Raw genomic sequence first — 18,704 nt, 5'->3', positions numbered from 1 at the left:
GGACTCAGAGCCCCAGGAAGTTAGGCGAACCCCTGAGCCACCCACAGAGGACAGACTGGTGCTTTGGGGCAGCAGGAAGAAATGCTTGAGTTTGGGCCTCGCCTGATGTTTCTGAGCCTGAGCTTAGCTCTAGCTGTGAGATAGAGAGCTGGGTCTTGTGTATGGTGTGACCGCCCTGGGACTTCTGCAGGTGGTACTCAAACGGGTCAGTTGCTATGGTAGCTGTTCTGATGGGGACTTCAAGAGCCAGAGGAGGACTGTGACTCTGTAAAGGTCGTAAGTCTTTGTCCCAGTGTCTGAGCCAGGAGAAGAAGCCAGGTTTCTTAACTCCAGAGGGAGTAGAGCCCAGAGGTACAGAGGTACATGAGAACCTTCTCACTGGATGGAAATTTTGGTGCCCTAACACCCAGAAGCAGTGTTTCCACAGAGAAACAAGATCTTTCCCAGGTTTGTCACCTCTGAGCCATCTGGAGCCTATGTGGCTTGTTTACCTGACCTGTTTAAAGTTAGACTTGGCTTCTAGAATATTCCCCTGCAGCAAGAGAAGTGTCCCTATTTGCCCCTCCCACCAGTCTTCGGAACTAGGATGGCTCTTTTCGTAACCTTACATTACAGCAGATCCTCTCTTTCAACAACTAGTGTTATGGGTGGGGATCTGGGCTAAGCCAAGTGAAGAAAATAGGTACTAATGGGACAGCTTTGTCTTTTGATAAGGAGGCCCCATCTATCTCATCAGCACCAGCAACAAAAGAAGAACAAAAGAGTGGCTGGGATGGGAAAGGGGAAGGGGGAAGTTTGTCCATCCCCTGAATGGTTGAGGAGCTCCTCTCCCTGGGTCCCACATGGAGGAGGCTTCCATATCCCAGAGAGATGTTCTGGTTGTCCCAAGCAAAACTGAAGGTAGTGTCTCCTTCCACAGCCTTCTCCTAGCTCCAGAAAAGTCTTCCCTATTGTTAGAAGAAGCAACCAGAGAGTAACATGGGGTCATGTTGTCTGGGTTGGAAAACATCCATGAAGCCAGCTGTCCACACTCTAGAGATGCCAAGCTGTGTGGTGTTGTCCTAGGGCCCGGAGCCACTGAGGTTTTCTCTTTCTCCTTCAGAAAAAGTACAACAAGAACGAGTGACCCACAGGCTACGAAGAGAGGATCCTTATAGTTCCATCACCTGGAGTGCAGTGGGATGGCTCAGGTAGCATCCTCAGGTACATCAGGCATGTAGGAGATGCTCGGTGTGACCTGGTTTTGTACTATGGGAGGCCTAAAGAGGACTTTCTGAGATTCCCCTATGACATCCCTCTCCAGTTTCCAACTTCCCAACTATTTGCCTCCCTATTTGCTTCCCATTAGACTCAGATTTTGGGTGTCTCCCTGCTGGAACCACCGATCTTACTATGTTTAATTCACCTGCGTATCTCTGTTTGCCTTCTCTGTCCCCAGAAGATCTTGGAAGGCAGAGACATTGTCTCATTTGTCTTTGTAGTGTGGCTCCTTTGTCTCCAAGTACTAGGAACTCTATATAGTTTAATATGGTTTTGTTTGCTTGTTTTTTTAAACAGAGTTTCTCTGTGTAATAGCCTGGCTGTCCTGGAATTTGCTCTGTAGACCAGGCTGGCCTTGAACTCACAGAGATCCACCTTCTTCTGCCTCCCGAGTGCTTGGATTAAAAGCATGTGCTCCCACACTGGGAATGTTTTAATAAGTTAAAACAAACAAACAAACAGGGTTTCTCTGTGTAGCTTTGGATGTCCTGGTCTCACTTTGTAGACCAGGTTGGCTTCAAACTCACAGCAATCTACCCGCCTCTGCCTCCCAAGTGCTGGGATTATAGGTGTGTGCCACCGCGCCCAGTGGGTTTAATGCGTTTTTATAAGTGAATAAATGAATGAAATGTGAAGCAGTTCTGATAGAACTGGGAAAGAACAAGGGAAAGATGGAGACTTGGGGAAAAACATGAAGTAGAAGACCCCAAATAGTCAAGGAAGAAGCTATTATAAAAGCTACAGAAATGAATCCACACAAGCCTGCGATTAGCAAGAATCTAGGGACATGGCAAAGAGTACATGGTAGATGAAGTTCAGTTAGCATGTTCAGGGCTGCGGATATATTCAGGAATATGACCATCTTGGTAGAGCCTGGCCATCTGTCAGCTTTGGGCCAAGGCAGGAAGCATGGCTCCTCCAGCCACAGACAAAGGAGGGAGGGAGTTTGCAGGACCCATTTATGACTGAGGTACATTCCTTCTTTTAGGCTGGGGAGTAGGAAGAGGAGTTATCCATTCCACTCGGAACTTGGTACCTGGGCAAATGTTGACAGGAGGAGGGAATGCTCTTGGACTGTGGTTCTTAAGGGAGGTTCCTCTGGTTCCCCTTAGCTAAGCCAGTGTGCAGATCACCAGGGACCTTGAAGACATAAAAAGGAAACTAAGAAGGCCAAAGTTAGAAAATCCAAAAACTGGAGTCCAGAGTTCTCTGTCTTGGAAAAAAGAAAAGAAGGAGAAGAAAAAAAGAAGAAGAAAGAAGAGGAAGGAGGAGGAGGAGAAAAGAAGAAAAGAAGAAGAAGAAGAAGAAGAAGAAGAAGAAGAAGAAGAAGAAGAAGAAGAAGAAGAAGAAGAAAAGAAGCTGTGATTTTGTCCTACACTACCCCTCTGACTTCACTTCTGATAGTGTGGCTGACTTTTCTTTTGCTAGCTACTCTGACTCCCAGAATTCCTTTAAACATTCTAAGAGAATATCTCCTAAGGACCTTTGCACCTGTGTATCCTGCTGGGTCTGCCTGCTCACTCCATCACTTCTTGGGCCTGTGCTTACAGGTCCCCTCCTTGGGAGGCAGTCCTAGACCACCCATCAAGCAGCAAATCCCTCCCTCCCAGTACTCTCCATTCTTTTTATAAGATCTGCTCTGTTTTCCCTCCATATCTCATATCTCAGACAGTCACAACACATCTTTGCTTGTTTGTGTTTTACTTGTCTCTGCCTTGGAGAAGATGAGCTTTTGATGAGAATTCGGGGCCTTTTGCTTCATTCTTAAAGCCTAGAAGAATGTGTTGCAAATATTTACTAGGTTAGAAAGGCAACTGATGATGCTTCCCTGGAATCTTACACTAACCAGAAGAGGATCTGAAATGGTTTCTGCCCTTACTAACTGTATCAGGACAAATCTCAAACTTCTGTGACTTCTGTTTCCTCACTTAAAAAAAAAAAAAAAAAAAGCATGTTGGATTTAATGACCACAGATGTAAGAGCATCTACCCAAAGAGGTAGGGTGAGAGAAGGGCCTTGATGCCTGGGGTTCTCTCAGAGGACACCAAGCCGTCAAGTCTTGGAAACTTACTCTGCTCTCAAAATGGGGCTGGGTGAGCGGCAGTGCCACCAGATCTGCAGCTGGAAGCTGAGAGCTGAGTTCAAGGGTAGATGACTAAGAATCATGCTGGTATCAAGGGTGAGGGATGGCCAGAGCAAAACTGGGCCAGCTGCGTTTTATTTAAATCCTTGATAAGAATCAGGAAGCAGGCAACAGCCCAATGACACATTAATTGACTTTGCAGATGATACTGGATCAGGAAGGTGTTACATCCACCCATCTTTGTAAGAGAGAGATAGAGAGAGAGAGAGAGAGGACAAAAGAACAGAGGAAAGGGTCCGAAACCGGGCCAGCAAAGGACAACCACGAACCTCAGCTTTGGCCAAGAGGGAACCCGTGCTCTCTTTGGGTGGATAAAGGGGTTGGCTGGAGTGTAGAGAGATGTTGGCAACCCACATCTCTAGTGGATGGCAGAAGCTGGCACAGACTATGCTGTCTTATGGATGAGTTTGAAGTCATGCCTGAATTCCAGGTTGGAAACAGAGCTCTTTCACTCATGTGATGTTTAGAAGGTAGAGCCATGGGATAGGACTAAGAGACAAGACTAACACTGATAGCATTTCTCAATGAGCCAGCAATATACAGCTGACCTCGCCTGAACTCCCCAGCAGCTATGAAAAGACAGGCAGAAACTAAGCTTCAGCAACCCAAGAGACTGTGCACACAGCTCAGTGGTAGAATACTTGTGTAGACTGTGAGACCTGGACTCTATTCCCAGCACTGCAAAGGAAACAATAACACTATCCATTGGTAGTCACCCTATGGCGAAGTGGCTGAGTTGAGATTTGGATCTTGGATGGAGACCACAATTCTAAAGCAGCTTAAGAGTCAAGAGGGGAGAGCAAAATAGCTGCTGGGTTCTCACATGGCCTCCTATACTTTGAGTTGACGTCTGAACAAGAGTGCCCCAGAGGAGACTTTCCCTGGAACCCCCAGATCTTGTGGGCTAACTGAGGTTTTTATTCTCTTCCTGAATGGACTGATTTTCCTAAGCAGTGGGCAGAGGAAGCAAGGAGCAATGGAAGACTGAGAATCTACACAACGTAGGGACAAAAATGTTAACTGTTGAGTGTCCCAGAGCTCTTTTGGCCTGTTATTGAGAAGATGCCAAAGGGCTCGGGGGATCTCAGTTCTCTTCTGGTCACTAGTCTGACACTTTGGGAGACACAAAGGATTGATGGATCTGGGCTGATGAGTAGGACCCAATGGAGTGTGCCATTCAACCTATAAGGACAGTGTTCTTTGAGGAGAACCTTCCAGAGCAATAGGCTTCTCTTTTCCTTTAGGGAGGTGAGAGGTGGAGGGCTTTCTGAGACTACGGTGAAGAACTCAATGGGTGACGCAAAAGACAGTGGCATCTACGATTGAGCAGTATATCTCTGCATGAATCATGATGTCAATAGTGAAAAGTTCAAGACTTGGATGGCTAGCAGGCCTGGGCAAGCAGGGTGAGAAAAGCCAGCATGAAGAGCTGGTGACCATGATGCTTCATATGAAATTATCAAGGCCCTGAGCACATCAGCAGATCAGTGAGAGAAGCAGGAGAGTGGTAGAACCACAGGGCTCCAGTCACAGAGTGAAGGAAGAGGTCCTAGGGATAGAAATCTACAGAAAGGGCCTTTTCCATTTAAGAATGGTTGGCACTAAACAGTGCCTTGACCTAGAGAGACTGTTCTGAGGACCTCCTGAAGGGGTGGCCAGGAAGCGGCTTAGGACCTGTTAAAGAAAGTGGGTCGGATTCCTACCTCGCCTAGCAGTTAAACTTTTTGGTGACATTCTCCTTGTTTGCAGCTTTGTGGTCATGTTCCGTTTGTGTCAGCTCCTTATTGAGATTGCTGGAAAAAGCTTTCAGTCGCATTTCTGCTTGTCATTTGGAAAGAAATGATGTGTCTACCCTGGAGTCAGAGGTAGCAGGTGGGTGGCAGGGACTGCTTCAGGTGCAGACCAGGGAGAAGCCAGGGCCGTGTCTAGGGCAGTGGCAGTCAGGGAGAAGCTAGTGGGGAGAAGCCTTATCACACTGCCTCCACTCTGTCCCACCCCTGTTCTGACACTAAACTGTGAAGATGACCAGTCTTGAAAACAGGAGAGTGAGGGGGACCTTTGTTTAAAGCAAAGGAGAGTTTTAAGAGCAGAGATACTGGGAGAGAAGCTACTGGGCCCAGATGGCCCCTGGCCTCTGTGTTTGATGGATGGGTAAGACCGAGGGTCTCTGATCTATTCCTTTTCTTTCTGGAGCCCTCTTTCTTCTCTGTTCAAAGACTGAGCTTTCTGAGATGGCCCTTTGGGGGGCACATATCTAAGGTGATGTCCTAGTTTTAAAACTGTGGTACCTTTTATAACTCATGTTACCCTGCTAGTCACTAGGGTTTTGGGCAGTATGATTTCTAGTCTTTGGGACACACAGAGGTCTCTTGCTTTCCTCTAGGCTTATCAATCAGGAACACTGGGGAGCTTGTCAGGGTCAGCAGAAGCAGCTTCCAGTTGCCAATTCCCTCATGTGTGCAGGCGAATCCTGTCCTATTAAAAAAAAAAAAAAAAAAAAAGGAACACTAACAACTATGCAGAAGCTAATGCCTATATTCCCTGTGATTTCATTTTACATATTTTAAACACACACACACATGTGCACCACAACTGTACAAAAAGTACATTCCTCACAAATTCTTAAAAAGTATCTCAGTTATGCCTAATCACTAAGAAAAATTTTGCATCCACCAGTTTCAGTGTGTCACATCAGAGGTGGTGCATGTGCAAAATATATATATATATATATATGTATATACATATATACACACACATACATACACACACACATACACACACACATACATACACACACACACATACATACATACACACACACACACACACATACTTTCATTCTCCAGATACTTCAAGTGTTGTTTGGAACAAGCCATGGCACTATTTGTCTATCTATACTTTAATGCCTAATTATGTTCATTCTGTCTTTAGGTTTCAGGCTCAAATCTCTTACTTACAAAACCCAGGCAGGTTGGGTAGCTAGTTTGATGTTATCTGGGGCAGCCTTATCTAGCTAGCTACAAAGTTTGAATCAGTGATTACACCACACTGGGTTGGTGCCAGCCAGGCGGGCTGCCATATTGCCAAGTAACCCAGTGGTTGAACCAGGTTGGGTTGAGTAATATCTACCAATGGGAAATGAGTTTATTAATCATGCAGCATAGTACGCTGTTGATGAACGTACAAACTCTGAAGGCCTGGTTTTGTTGGAGAAGGTACAGGTGGGGCAGGATGCTAACTATGAAGACATCCAGTGATAATAGCTCTGATAAAACTCACCTGAAAAAAAAAAACCGCACAGAAATCTGGAAGGAAACATCTATAAGTTCAGCAAAGAGTTGTGCTATAGCTCCAATCATTGAGGCCTTTCACCATCTTGGACTTCTGTTAGGAGGCTAGCTCTGTGTGGTTGTGAATAATGCTGGAGTTTGGAATTTCTGGTTTCATAAGGCGAGAGAAAGGAATTCAAGATGGCAGCCATCTTGAATTGTGTGGGTGCAAGAATTTAAGATTACATACTGCATTCTCTTTATTCATCTCTTACTTCAAAAACACTCTTTTCTAGGGCCACAGCCCACTGCCCTCTCCACCCGGCTCTGGCCTTAGCCTACGACTAGTAACTAAAGCCCACCTGAAATAACATCCCTATTTCTTAGTGAGTCAGGCCTGCATTAGTAAGTAGCAAGAGCAGTTTCTCTGACTCTGGGCTGGCTCAGTGTGTGTGTGTGTGTGTGTGTGTGTGTGTGTGTGTGTGTGTGTGTGTGTGTGTGTGTGACTGAGAGTCCCTATTACAATCTGCTGCTGTGTTTCCATGACCCAGAGTAGATCATACTGTCAGATACACAGAATTTTCTATAGGGTAGGCAAGACAAGGAGGGAGACAGGATGGAGTTAGTTCTAAAGATGTCTTTAGGACAAGAAAGGATTCTGAAGACTAGAGCACAAAGGAGATATGGACAACGGCAAAATATTCCCTTAATGGCTAGGATGTTAGGCTAGCCAGTGGAGTCAGTTGAGGGTGAGGGAGATAGCTTGTAGGGCATGGGAAGCAGAGTTTTCACGGCAGATAGAAACCATGAGATGCATGAGTTGACACCACACACACTTTTCCTGTCTTAGGGCACCTCTGAATCTCAGAAGTCCCTTTCTTCCCTTAAAAGCATCACATCTTGGAGCCATTCACAAGAACCACTTTCTAAGGAGGACCACCTTTCTCTGACATTGGCAAGCTGTGAGCACTCTGGAAAGCCCGTTTCAAGTGGGATTAAAGCTGTAGGACTTTTAAACCGGACTCCCCCCCTCCCCATTATCTGACCACAGAAAAACTGCCAGTCTCTCTGGTTATCTTGCCAACCCCAAAGAACCCCTGTCAGGTCTCCACCTGTCTCCTGGGCTTCAAAAGCGTAAGCAAGAGAACCTCTTAGTGCTATTCCAGAGGTTCTTCAGGGTCTGGTCCTAAGACTAACAGAGAAGTAGTTTACCAGCCAGAGATTTATCCATGGAGACTAGAGAAGGTTTTAGATTTAAGTCACTGCCCTGACTCCGATGAGTTTACTTTATTCATCTTGTTCATCTATGTTTCTCAGTTAGTCTGAGAATCTCACAAGCGTGGAGTGGAATCAGGCCTCTAAACTGGATTCAAAACACCAGAAGCCACACAGAAATCTGAGCCACATTAGCTCTACTCTGAGGGTTTTCAGAGCAAGAAGGATAAATCCAGGTTACCACAAGCTATCAAACAGACCACCAAAGCATCAAACAAAACAAGACAAAAAGACCCAGGCCAAACCAAAACTTTATACCATGAAAACAAGAAATAAAATGAGATTTAAAGCCCGGCTGATTGTCAGCAAACACAATATATTTACTGTATTGGCATTTGCTCACAGGGCAAATGGTACAACATTACACCGTTTCAATATTTGTTCTTAAAAATGCTGTTTTCATTACCTATATTATATTGGCATAACAATGTGACAAGGAGTAAATGAAATGTTGGTGAAGAATCTCACCTTTTCACGATATCAAGCATTTTTTTTAAACCTTAGTATAAGGTACTATAAATCCAAGAAATAAAAACATCCACAAAATATATTACATCTGGTTTGTCTTTTTCTAAGTACTCAACTGTATACAAAAGTCTTTCAAAAAATATCATTCCCCATAGGTTTTTCTGTTTAAAACCTGATTTTTTTTCTTTCAGTTCACATAAGTTAGAGTGCATTTTCTGTTTTTTTTTTTTTTTAACATGCAGACATAAAAAAAATTGGGATAGCACAACCTTTTGGCAACAAAGTTATTTTTCTCTTAGTTTAGCTTAAGTGTCTGAGAACAGTTTTATTAAAACAAAGGAAAAGTCAGAGTTATCATGCAGTGACATGCATATCCCAGAAGGGGGAAGGAAAAAATATTAAAGGATATTCGATTCCTCCTTCCAGCTTTGAACTGACCAATTTTTTTGTTTTTTTTTTAAATAATCATCACATTATAAAAAGTATTCAGCAAAATACTGTCTCTGCAAAGAAAGATTTTACCCTTCAGCTGAAAAAATATGGGCCCTCCTGGCAAACTTCTCCCTCTACAAAAAGCCCGAGTACCTGGAAAGTCACAACCCCCCTGCTCTTCGAGTTTTTCCTCTCCTTTCACTAGAGTCCTTTTAGTATTATTTATCCACCATCAAAAGACGGTGCTTTTGAATAATAATAAAATAAAAAGTGGGAAACGCATAAAGTGACTTTAAAAACAGACATTCTGTAAACTCCAGACCTTTTTGTCGCTTCTCTCTGGGCAGCTCGCGGGCCACAGGAGAAACGACGCTAATAAGGAACAGTACATTCAGTCAAAACTGTGCTGGAAGCTGTGTCAAAGAGCACCCTTCTCTGTCTCCACTTCGAAAGGGCCGCCCTGTGTGAGGAAGGGCTGGGGGGGGGGGAACAGCTGGGGTAGAGGAGGTCCTGAGAAGAGGTGAGGTAGGGTGGGGTGAAGGTGTGATGGGGGCATGAGAGAAATGTGCCCCATTCAGCAACACGGATTAATGCCAAAAAAAAAAAAAAAAATCCCCATCTATTTTTGAGGAAAATTTGAACAGAATGTGTATGCATATATACACATGTGTGCACATATATTCACACACATACATAGGTAGATATAATCTCATTAGTTAACATTTTCATAAAAATAAATCATTTAAAGCTGTATATGCCTATAAATCCTCCTTATTCCAGTGCACTGCGCTGGATAACCAAATGCCTCAGATTTGATTTTGCTAGGAATACAGAGTGTGTTCTGTAAACATATGTGTATAAACACACACATACATCTGCATAACACATACCGGCATCCTAGACATACACTTCACTTCTAGCTGTTGTGTTGGCAATCACAAAGGGCAAATGAACAGAGCCAGCCTTCCCAGAAATGGGGGAAATGAGAAATGGGTATGTGACAGAGACAAACAATTGAGGCCTGCCTTTCTGGGTAAAGATCTTGAGAGAGCCAGTGAGTACCTGAGAGGGGAAAAGAGAAGATGGGAGGAAAAGGAAAGGGGCCAAGCTCAAGAACACAGATTTTGAAAAGTGGGGCTGAGCAAATGATTTTTAAAAAAAATGGCAGGCTCAGGAGGTGGTGGCTCTTTCTCCCCCAAAGATCAAACTGCCCTGAGGCCTAAGAGGGAAGCGCTCAGAAAGGGAGTGGGCTCTGAGGGGCTAAACCCGAGGCGGCAGCAGCGCCAAAGCAGCTGCGTCTGAGGCATTTCTGTAAGAAACATTGAAGAGCAGATGGAAGACCATCTCCTCTGGCCACATGCAGGCCCTCAGCCTGGGACATCTCCCAATGGCTTGGGGACCCTATGTGAAGAAGAGTTTGGGGGTAGACACAGCCCAGTTCAGCTCAAGAGTCTCACACATGCGTGCACACGCGCGCGCGCGCGCACACACACACACACACACGCGCGCGCGAGCACACGCACACTCACACGCATCACTGCACGCAAGCGCGCGTGCGTGCGACGGGCAGCAAGCTCTGCGCTTTGGTGCGCTCCTTACCCCCTCCCCCCCTCGGGTGTTCGAGGGGGAATACGGGGAGACGCTGTAGGGGGAAAACAGTGAGGTGCTTGGGTCAGGCGAGGGTTGGATGGGCCCCGCCTTCAGTCCCCCGCAGGTCCTTGGCGCGGCCCAGCGGTCCCTGGATCAAGGCGATCCTAACTGAACAAAGCGGGCTAGACGCCACCTTTCCGCCCCCACGCCTTGGCTAAGGTGCGGGGTGGGCAGCAAGGAGCAAGTGCCTCCAGCCCTATCCCCCAACCGCCGGCCGACGTGAAAGAGTGGAAATTGGGCGTCGAAGGGGAGGCAAGGGGGCCGCACTTCCAGGGCGAGACCAGGGCGCGGCCCCTGCGCCTCGGTGACTGGCTTTTCCCGCTGCTTTCAGGCGACCAGCCAGGAGGCACTGGAAGGGAAAAGAGGGGATCTGGGTGCCCGGAGCCTCAGGCGCAGGTGGTGACCACGGGGGTCAGGGACACGGCGGGCGTCGAGGATGCAGAGGGCGCAGCCCCTTTCTCCGACTTCTTCTCCTTTTGCTTGAGGTGGATCTTGGCGTGGCGCTTGCGCTCGTCGCTGCGCGCAAACTTGCGCCCACAGAACTCGCATGCAAAGGGTTTCTCCCCGGTGTGCGTGCGGATATGAGTGGTGAGGTGGTCGCTGCGGCTGAAGCTCCGCATGCAGATCCTACACTGGAAAGGCTTGTGGCCCGTGTGGATGCGCAGGTGCCGGGTCAGCTCGTCCGAGCGGCTGAAGCGGCGGTCGCAGCCTTCCGCGGGGCACGCATGGGGCCGCTCGTGGAGCGGGGTCTTGCTAGGCCGATTGGGGTACTTGCGGGGCCGGATGGGTTTGAGAGTGAGCGGCGGTTGAGGAAGGCTGCCGAAGCCCGGGTGGATCTGCTTGTCTTTGAAGGCCTTGATGGTCTCCAGAGGGGTAATAGGGGGTGGGTTGACCCGGATGGGGTCCATGCCCTGGAAGGGCTTGTGTTCCGGAATGGAGCCCATGTCGTTGGGGTGGTGGTACAGGTTGTAGTCAGGAATCATGGGGAAAAGATTGCTGTCCAAGGCCGGCTTGGCCGATTGGTAATCCTGGGGGGAATAGGCGAGCCCGGGATTACCCTGGGGGTCGTGGAAAGACACGGGCTCCGAGTAGAGGTCGCCGCAGTTGGAGTAGGGGGGCAGCGCCGGATACATGGCCTCCACGTCGCCCTGCGGAGGCTGCACCATGCTAGCCGTGGACGTCTGCGTACTGAGTGCCCCTGAGGCCGGGGGCACCCCCAAGATGCCGGCACTCATGAGGCTAATGATGTTGTCCTGGCACCAGTTAGAAGGAGAGTCGAAAGCGAACTTTCCCAAGTAGGTCACGGTCTTGTTGCCGGGGGCTGGCTGGAAAGAGCCCGAATAAGAGAGTTCCGGATTGGGTTTCTCGTTGGTCAGACCGATGTCCATCACATTCTCTGCGGAGAGCGGGGGAGAGAGGGGAGGAGTGAGTGAAGCCGAATCGGCTCCCGGCCACGGCGCCCAGGTTCTTGCCCAGGAGTAGAGGGTGCGGCTGGCTGGAGTGCGCAGCGCGTGGGGTAAGAGGAACGCAGAGCCCGGCGCAAAGCGGGCGGTGCCGCGCTCCCCGGCGCAACCTGGATACAGCAAAATACTACGGATCGGGGTGTGGAGTGGCTCCGGCACACACAGCACACACGCCGCGCACACACTCACGTACCACACACATACACGCAGGCGCGCGCGAAAGCATTGTTGTTCTTCCCGAGGTGGGGCGGACAGGTAGCTGCAGCTACAGGTAGTTTCAGACCCGGAGCGCGCCCGGCTCTTGCTCTCCAGCACACACAACTCGGCCCTCTTTCCCCGGCCCTGTCTACTCCAGGACGCCAAGCCTTCGCGCCCCAAGCGATGTCCCCCTACGCGCGCTGAGCCGGGGTAGCCGACCCAAAGAGCTTCGACGCTTTTGTCCTCGGAGCGCAGAAGGGTGTCGCCCGTAAAGGGAACCTCTGCCGGCCCCAGTCTCCTCCCGGCCTGAAGGAGCTTTCTGCTCGTGCTGGAGGGAAAAGCCTAGACCCAGCTACGGAGAGTGGAGAGCGGCGGAAAACCGGCCGGTGTCTCCACGCAGGGAGCGGCCGCGGTTCCCAAGCTCCCGGGTCCCAGGATCACCCCCGGTGGCAAACCCTTTTCCCCCGCCCCGTGGGTGAGCCCCCTCCCTCTCCCCGCCGTCCCCACACCCCCAATGGCTTTGCTGAACGCCCCGGAAAGGCAGCGTCGCAGTACCTCTCCCACCGTGGGGACTCCACGCCGCACATGGCTCCATCCCGGGTGGGAGGCTGAGGGAGTAAGGGGGGGAGAGCGCGGGTGAAAAAGACGCTGGGCTCCTCCCGAGAAAGGGGGCTACAGCACCACGCCTTGCGCACAGCCTAGCGATCGGGGCCCCCTGAGTGGGGAGGGAGAACCCCAGAGCTGCTTGCACCTACCTCCCTCCGGTCGGCGGCTGCCCCCACCCGGGAGAACCGAAGCCTCAACCGTGGCGTCTCCAACCAAGCCTTCCCGATCTCGGAGGGCGGGAGGAGTGGGTGGGAAAAGCAACTCGCCCCCCAGAAAATTCCCAGCGCGCCCCCATCTTTCCATCCGTCTCTCCATCCATCCTTTTCTGCATCCAGCGATCTATGCATCCATCGCTAGCTCGCTCCCTCCTCCTCTTCCTCCCCCTTTCCTTCCTTGCTGCCTCGCCGCCTCACCGCCACCCTTACCTGTAGCCATCTGATTGTAATGGGCTACTGAGTCGCTGCTGCCGGAGAAGAGGTTGAGCGCGCTGGGGATCTCTTCGGGGTACAGATTGTCAGGCAATTGGTTTAGCAAACTGCTCATGGTCACCGGCAGCTTCTCGGCGAGTTTGCCGGTCATAGCACTCCCGAGCTACCGCCGCCACCGCCACCGCCGCCACCGCCGCCTCCTGTTCCTAACGCAGCTTCCAGGCTAGCGGCATCAGAGAGGCGATCCGTGGTGCAGGGGAAAAGCATGCGAGAGGGAAAGTTCGGGGGAAGGGGGAGGGAAAAGGGGAAGGGGTGGGCCAGGGGAGGGGATCTATTCTTTTTGGGGGGGTGGGAGGGAGAGGGGCAAAGAGGGTAATCCTCTTGGGTGCCTTAGCTGGTGCGGTGCGACGCTGGGTCGTGGGGGTGGGGTGGGGCGTGTGCGGGGAGTAGGATGGGGGCTGGGCTGGGGGGGGGGCAATCTAGGCTTCAGGGGGTCAGACGCGGCTTCAGTATTGATCTCACAAACAGACGCGCGCCCGCCGACCCCCCGCCCCCCGATCTGCCACAGCCGCCGCCGCCGCCGCCGCTGCCGCCGCCGCCACCACCTCCTCTGCTGCTGCTGCTGCCGCTGCTACCACCACCACCAGCCCCGCCGCTTCCTAGCTAGCTCACTGCTGCCCAAAAGCTCCCAGCCAGGGAACTCCACCAGTCTATTTATCTGAGCCCCGGGAAAGCTCCGTGACGTAGCTGCCCATATATGGACAGACAAAGCCCAGCCGAAGGGGCGCGACGTCACAATGGAAGCTCCTCACAATGGAACATTAGAAAGCAGGAAGCGGGCCGCAGCCAACGTGCAGCGCCCGCACCGCTTGCCGTTCTTTAAAAAAAAAAAAAAAAAAAAAAAAGTCAATTAGAAGATTAGAAAGAAGGAAAGCGAGAGGAGAAAGAAAAGAGGGACGAAGCCGAAAGCAAAGCGTGCGGCGCGCAGTGCTCAGTCGAAAACCCAGTAACTAAACACGTAGGTTTTTATTTGAAGTCTGCATTAGAGACAGCGTTTAGCTGATGGAGGGGTGGAGTTGTTTGCAATTGGCCTCCAGCACTCCAAGCAGGAAAAAGGAGTTCAATACACTAGGCTACAGGTCCTTTTAGCCGTCCGGGAATTGTTGGGAAAGGGCCAGGCGACCGCTTCAACCCAGGTTCCCCGACACCCTATCCTGGACTAGACTCAGATGGAGAAAGGGAGTGCTTCCCTTTGGGGAAGGGGTTTCAATGTCTCTGGGCTTCTTAGCCTAGTACACCTAGAACTTTTGTGCCGACAACATTCTGATTCACCGCCCACAGCCACAGCCCCTCCCTTGGGCTCTTGACCCGGCATTGACTCCCAGCTGAGCGCAGTAGCCGGGAAGTGTGTAGCGGACTAGCCAGTTGCGCAGCAGGCTGAAGCCCCACACTTTTGGGGGGCGAGGACGTGAGTTTTTGGTGGAGAAGAGGAAAGAGTAAAGTTTAGGGGGTTAGAAAACACGTGCACCAAATAATTTCCAGATAAATTCCCTAACAGTTCTAAAGCAAACCCCTTTGGCCACAGGATGGCAGGAGGACCCAGCAGGCCGGGGCACAATCACTATCTACTGCAGCCAGGGAAGGGCTCGCAGCTGAGTTACAGCAGGCAGATGCTAAACCCACAGTTTCGAAGCCACCACGGCGGTCTCCCTTAGTCTCTACCCTCCTGTCTCCCTCAGGACTGTCCTCATTGCTGCCTGAGGGTGCCTTGTAGTCAAGGGCGGCCCCCTGTGCCGACCCGGGGTGCTGTCACCTCGACAGCGGATCCCGGGGGTGGGTGGTATGTTCCCCGAGGCCTGCTCTCTAAGCGCGCAGCCTGGCTGAGAGCGAGGGGGAGGAGAGGGAGGGAGCATAGAGGCGCGACCCCGAATTACACTGGCGGGGGAGGATTCCCTCCTCATTGGCCGCGTGGGCACGGTGAATCCCGCGTCCCCCGCTGGAGAGTCGGGGTTGGGGGAACTTGCATTTCTCAGGGGGAGTGGGAGTGTTGACAAGGAGGAAGAGAGGATCCCCGGGCCTCACGCCGTGGGAGGTCCATGCGGGGCTAGGGACGTGTGGGAGGAACTCCTGAGCTGCGCATTGTAATGGGGGTGGATGACAACCTCACTCCCTCTCCCCTCCCCTCAGTTTGGAGAACATTGGGTGGGGAGGGCCCAGACTCCCCCGGATCTTCTCTAGCTCTTAGTAAAGGAGGGATTCCCGCTGCCCATGAGCCCCCTCCCAGCCACCCCCGCCTCCTCCCCCTCTAGGCTACCCATTCCTGTGCTCTAGAGGCACTGCGCCCCCGGGTTCTCCTCCGCCCTCACAGCGCGAGGAGACTGCGCGCTGCAGCGGTCCCGGGCTTCGGCCGGAATCAGGGCATGCAGCGCTTCCCGCCCCCGGCTCCATCCCTGGAGGGGGGAGCGGCCGGTCAGGGGCGTGGGCGGCTGTGTGAGCCTGGCTGGGTGCGGGAGGGGCCTCTGCGGCGGCTGGGAGGGTCGTGGGGCAGCGGGCCAAGCCGGGAAGAGCCATACAAGGAGCGGATCCGGTGACGCGCCGGACGCGCCCCTTCTCCTGCTCTATTTGGCTGCAGATTCCGGTCCCCGGATTTGCATATTTTGGCAACCAGTGGAAAAGGGAAGAGCGGAACCCGCAGCCTTTAAAGGAACCGCACAGACTGTAGCGTCACCTAGAGAGGCGGTCTTGGGGGGGGGGTCGTGAAAAATTAGCCTAGAGCTTTGGCCTCTGGCTGGAGAGCGAGGCAACTGGGGCGGAGAGAGGTGTCCAGGGTACCCGCAAGCTTTGGGCGCGCCCCTGCAGCGCTTCCTGCTGCGCGTGCCAGGGGAGGCTGGCGGGCTTTGGTGGGAGGGGCGGGGTGTCTCGGTGGGTTCCTGCTCTCTGCCTGGACTTGCCCCGAGGTTCTGGGCCTTGGACCTAGCCGCAAGTCTAAGATTGACTGCAGTGCCCATGTCTCCCCGCGCGAGGCAGAGATCAGCCTGAGAGGGTGGTGGGAAAGAAGTAGAAGGCCTTCCGCAGCCCCGCTCAACTAGCAAGGACCCCTAGGTACCATCCACTTTCCACCTGTTGGGCTCTCTCCTTGGGAGGAGCTCGAGGCCCCGTTCCTTTTCCATAGAGGCCTGTGGTGGAAACATTTGGGATTCTCAAGCCTCTCCGGTCCCAGTGTCAATCAGCTATTGCTCCTTAGATGGCCTGGAACACTTTTTACAGAGTTTAGCTTGTTGCTTTTAAGCTGGGCCTCTTGGCTTGCGATAGGACCTTGTTGTCTACTAGACAATACGGGGAAAGGCTGTGAGCCTCCTTCCCACTAGTTCTGATTCAATAAGAGCTTTCGATTCACTTAATGTATTTATCAGCGCTTCATTGTGACAAAGCAAACCACTGAGCTTATCTATTATTGATTGAGGTAACAGTACAAACCTCATCGGAAGAATTAAATTGGAGAATTTTCATGGAGTTCTTATACTAGATCTTTAGCGAGCACTCAATAAACATCAATTACTATTATTAGACTATATTCTCTTCCCCTCCTGCTGCATGACTGACACACTCCTTGTGTGCCCCAGGGATGCATTCAGACGGTGAAGCCGGTAAAAGTGCCCAATGGGAAACCATCCCTTCCAGCTTGCCTGTAAAAAAATAAATAAATAAATAAAATACCGCTTATTTAGAGAGAAACGTAAATTACTCTTCGGGTAACTGTGCCAGTCTAGGGATGCTTGAGGGACGGTCCCCTTTCTGCAGGAGCCAAGACAAGAATTAAGATCACAGCAGCTGGTGGTGACAGGAGGCAGGGTCAACTGGTCCTGGATCATTCTGTACCGCCCAGGAGTGGCTGTGGCTCCCAGGATAGGGTAGAAAGTTCTAAAGATTCTGGGGCCTTTTATTTGCCATGAAAGGAGCCTTCAAGCATAGGCCCTTATGACTACTTGCCATTCAGGTTGTAGTGCCAACAGATGCCCTCTGTCACCCTGGATGACAATGGTAGGGGAAAGCTATGGTTCTGTGGCAGTAGACTCAACCAGGAATTTGGAGCAGCATGGGGTGCTTACAGTGGTTGTTTTTGCAGATTACTACGGTTCCCTGGCTGTCAGGGGTGGGATTCAGGGGGGGGGGCTTTTCCTCCTCCACCCTCTGCTCCCCCCTCCCTGTATGTTTCCTTTCTCCCTGTTTCAGGTTTATTGGCGGGCTCCAGAGAGATTGCCAAGAGCCTAATTACCTGAACTCCAAGCCCTGAAGTTGTTGGAGAGCGAGTAGGCACTGGTTCAGGGCGTCCTCCCCTGGAGCTGGTGAAAGGCAGGCAGGCCATTCCTCTGCAAAAGAGCCAAGGCTGCTGTCTCCCACGGAGGGGGCATGGGTGTCTTTGTTTTGGTGAGGATAAAGAATATGTGGGTCCTGGGAATCCACTGCAGACACAGGCATAGTTCTGTCTTGGTCTTTTGTTCCAAACGGCGCTGAACTTTAGCGTTTCTTTTTATTATACATAACTAGTCTTCTCTCTTCCAAGGAGTTCCTCCTTTGCCTCATTAAAACTAATTCAACAAGGGATGTTAGCCACTTAATGCTTTAAGGATCTTAGAAGGCATTTGCATTTACATTTATTTGTTTTTATGGTTATGGGTGTTTTGCACGTGTGCGTGTATGCAGAGGCCATAGGAGGCCATCAGGACCCCTGAGACTAGAGTTGCAGACAGTTGTGAGCCTCCCTGTGGGAGGTGGGAATCCACTTTGGTCCTCTGGACTGCTCTGAACTGCTGAGCCATTGTCCCATTCACAGAAAAAAGTGCATTTTAAATTAAAGTGTTTTGGACGTGGGATGTAGCTCAGTGGTGACAGTACTTGTGTAGCCTGGTCAAGGCCTGGGTTTCTTTTTTGGTGTGTATGTTATTTATAGTGTCTGTGTTCATGTGCACACATATGTGTGTATGTGTGTGTGTGTGTGTGTATGTATGGGTGTGTGTTCCTCAATTGCTCTCCACCTTATTCTTATTTGTTTTTGGTTTTTCAAGACAGGTTTTCTCTGTGTAATAGCAAGTCCTGGACTCACTTTGTAGACCAGGCTGGCCTCAAACTCACAGAGATCTGCCTGCCTCTGCCTCCTAAGTGCCGGGATTAAAGGTGTGCACTACCTCGCCTGGCCACTTTACTCTTTTTGAAGTAGAGTCTTATTAAACTTGGATCTCACTGATTGGGCAAAACTGGCTGGAAAGCGAGCCCCAGGGATCCTCCTGTTTCTCAGCGCTATCATTTCAGCTGTGCCCCAACATGCTGCACTTTTACGTGGAAGCTGGCGACCTGAACTCAGGCCTTAATGCCTGAGCAGTGTGTGGTCTTCCATCTGGGCCACTTCCCTACTCTTCTTCTTCTTCTTTTTTTTTTTTTTGAGGACAGGGGCCTTACTGTTGAACTCAGCTGAGCATGACCTTGAACTCTCGCCTCTACCTCTCAAGGACCG

At 50.9% G+C, this 18,704-nt stretch overlaps 1 protein-coding gene across 4 annotated transcripts; it reads right to left on the bottom strand.

Annotated features, from left to right (window-relative positions):
* Positions 1 to 10,337: 10,337 nt before the first annotated feature.
* Positions 10,338 to 13,498, bottom strand: Egr3 (early growth response 3). 4 transcript variants are annotated; one of them, XM_051160783.1, is made up of 3 exons: positions 13,190 to 13,337; positions 12,714 to 12,766; positions 10,338 to 11,893 (listed from the first exon to the last, which is right to left on the bottom strand). In XM_051160783.1, exons 2-3 carry the CDS (start codon positions 12,751 to 12,753, stop codon positions 10,884 to 10,886), a joined length of 1,050 nt encoding a protein of 349 aa, XP_051016740.1. In that variant the 5' UTR covers positions 12,754 to 12,766; positions 13,190 to 13,337; the 3' UTR covers positions 10,338 to 10,883. The 4 variants fall into 4 exon arrangements, with proteins under 4 accessions (XP_051016740.1, XP_051016738.1, XP_051016737.1 ...); XM_051160781.1 differs by lacking the exon at positions 12,714 to 12,766 and having other exon boundaries at positions 13,190 to 13,498; XM_051160780.1 differs by lacking the exons at positions 12,714 to 12,766; positions 13,190 to 13,337 and adding an exon at positions 12,914 to 13,177.
* Positions 13,499 to 18,704: the final 5,206 nt, after the last annotated feature.

The sequence above is a fragment of the Acomys russatus genome, chromosome 18 (assembly GCF_903995435.1).
Source record: "Acomys russatus chromosome 18, mAcoRus1.1, whole genome shotgun sequence".
Classification (NCBI taxonomy): Eukaryota; Metazoa; Chordata; class Mammalia; order Rodentia; family Muridae; genus Acomys; species Acomys russatus.
This window is presented reverse-complemented; position numbering and strand designations above follow the sequence as displayed.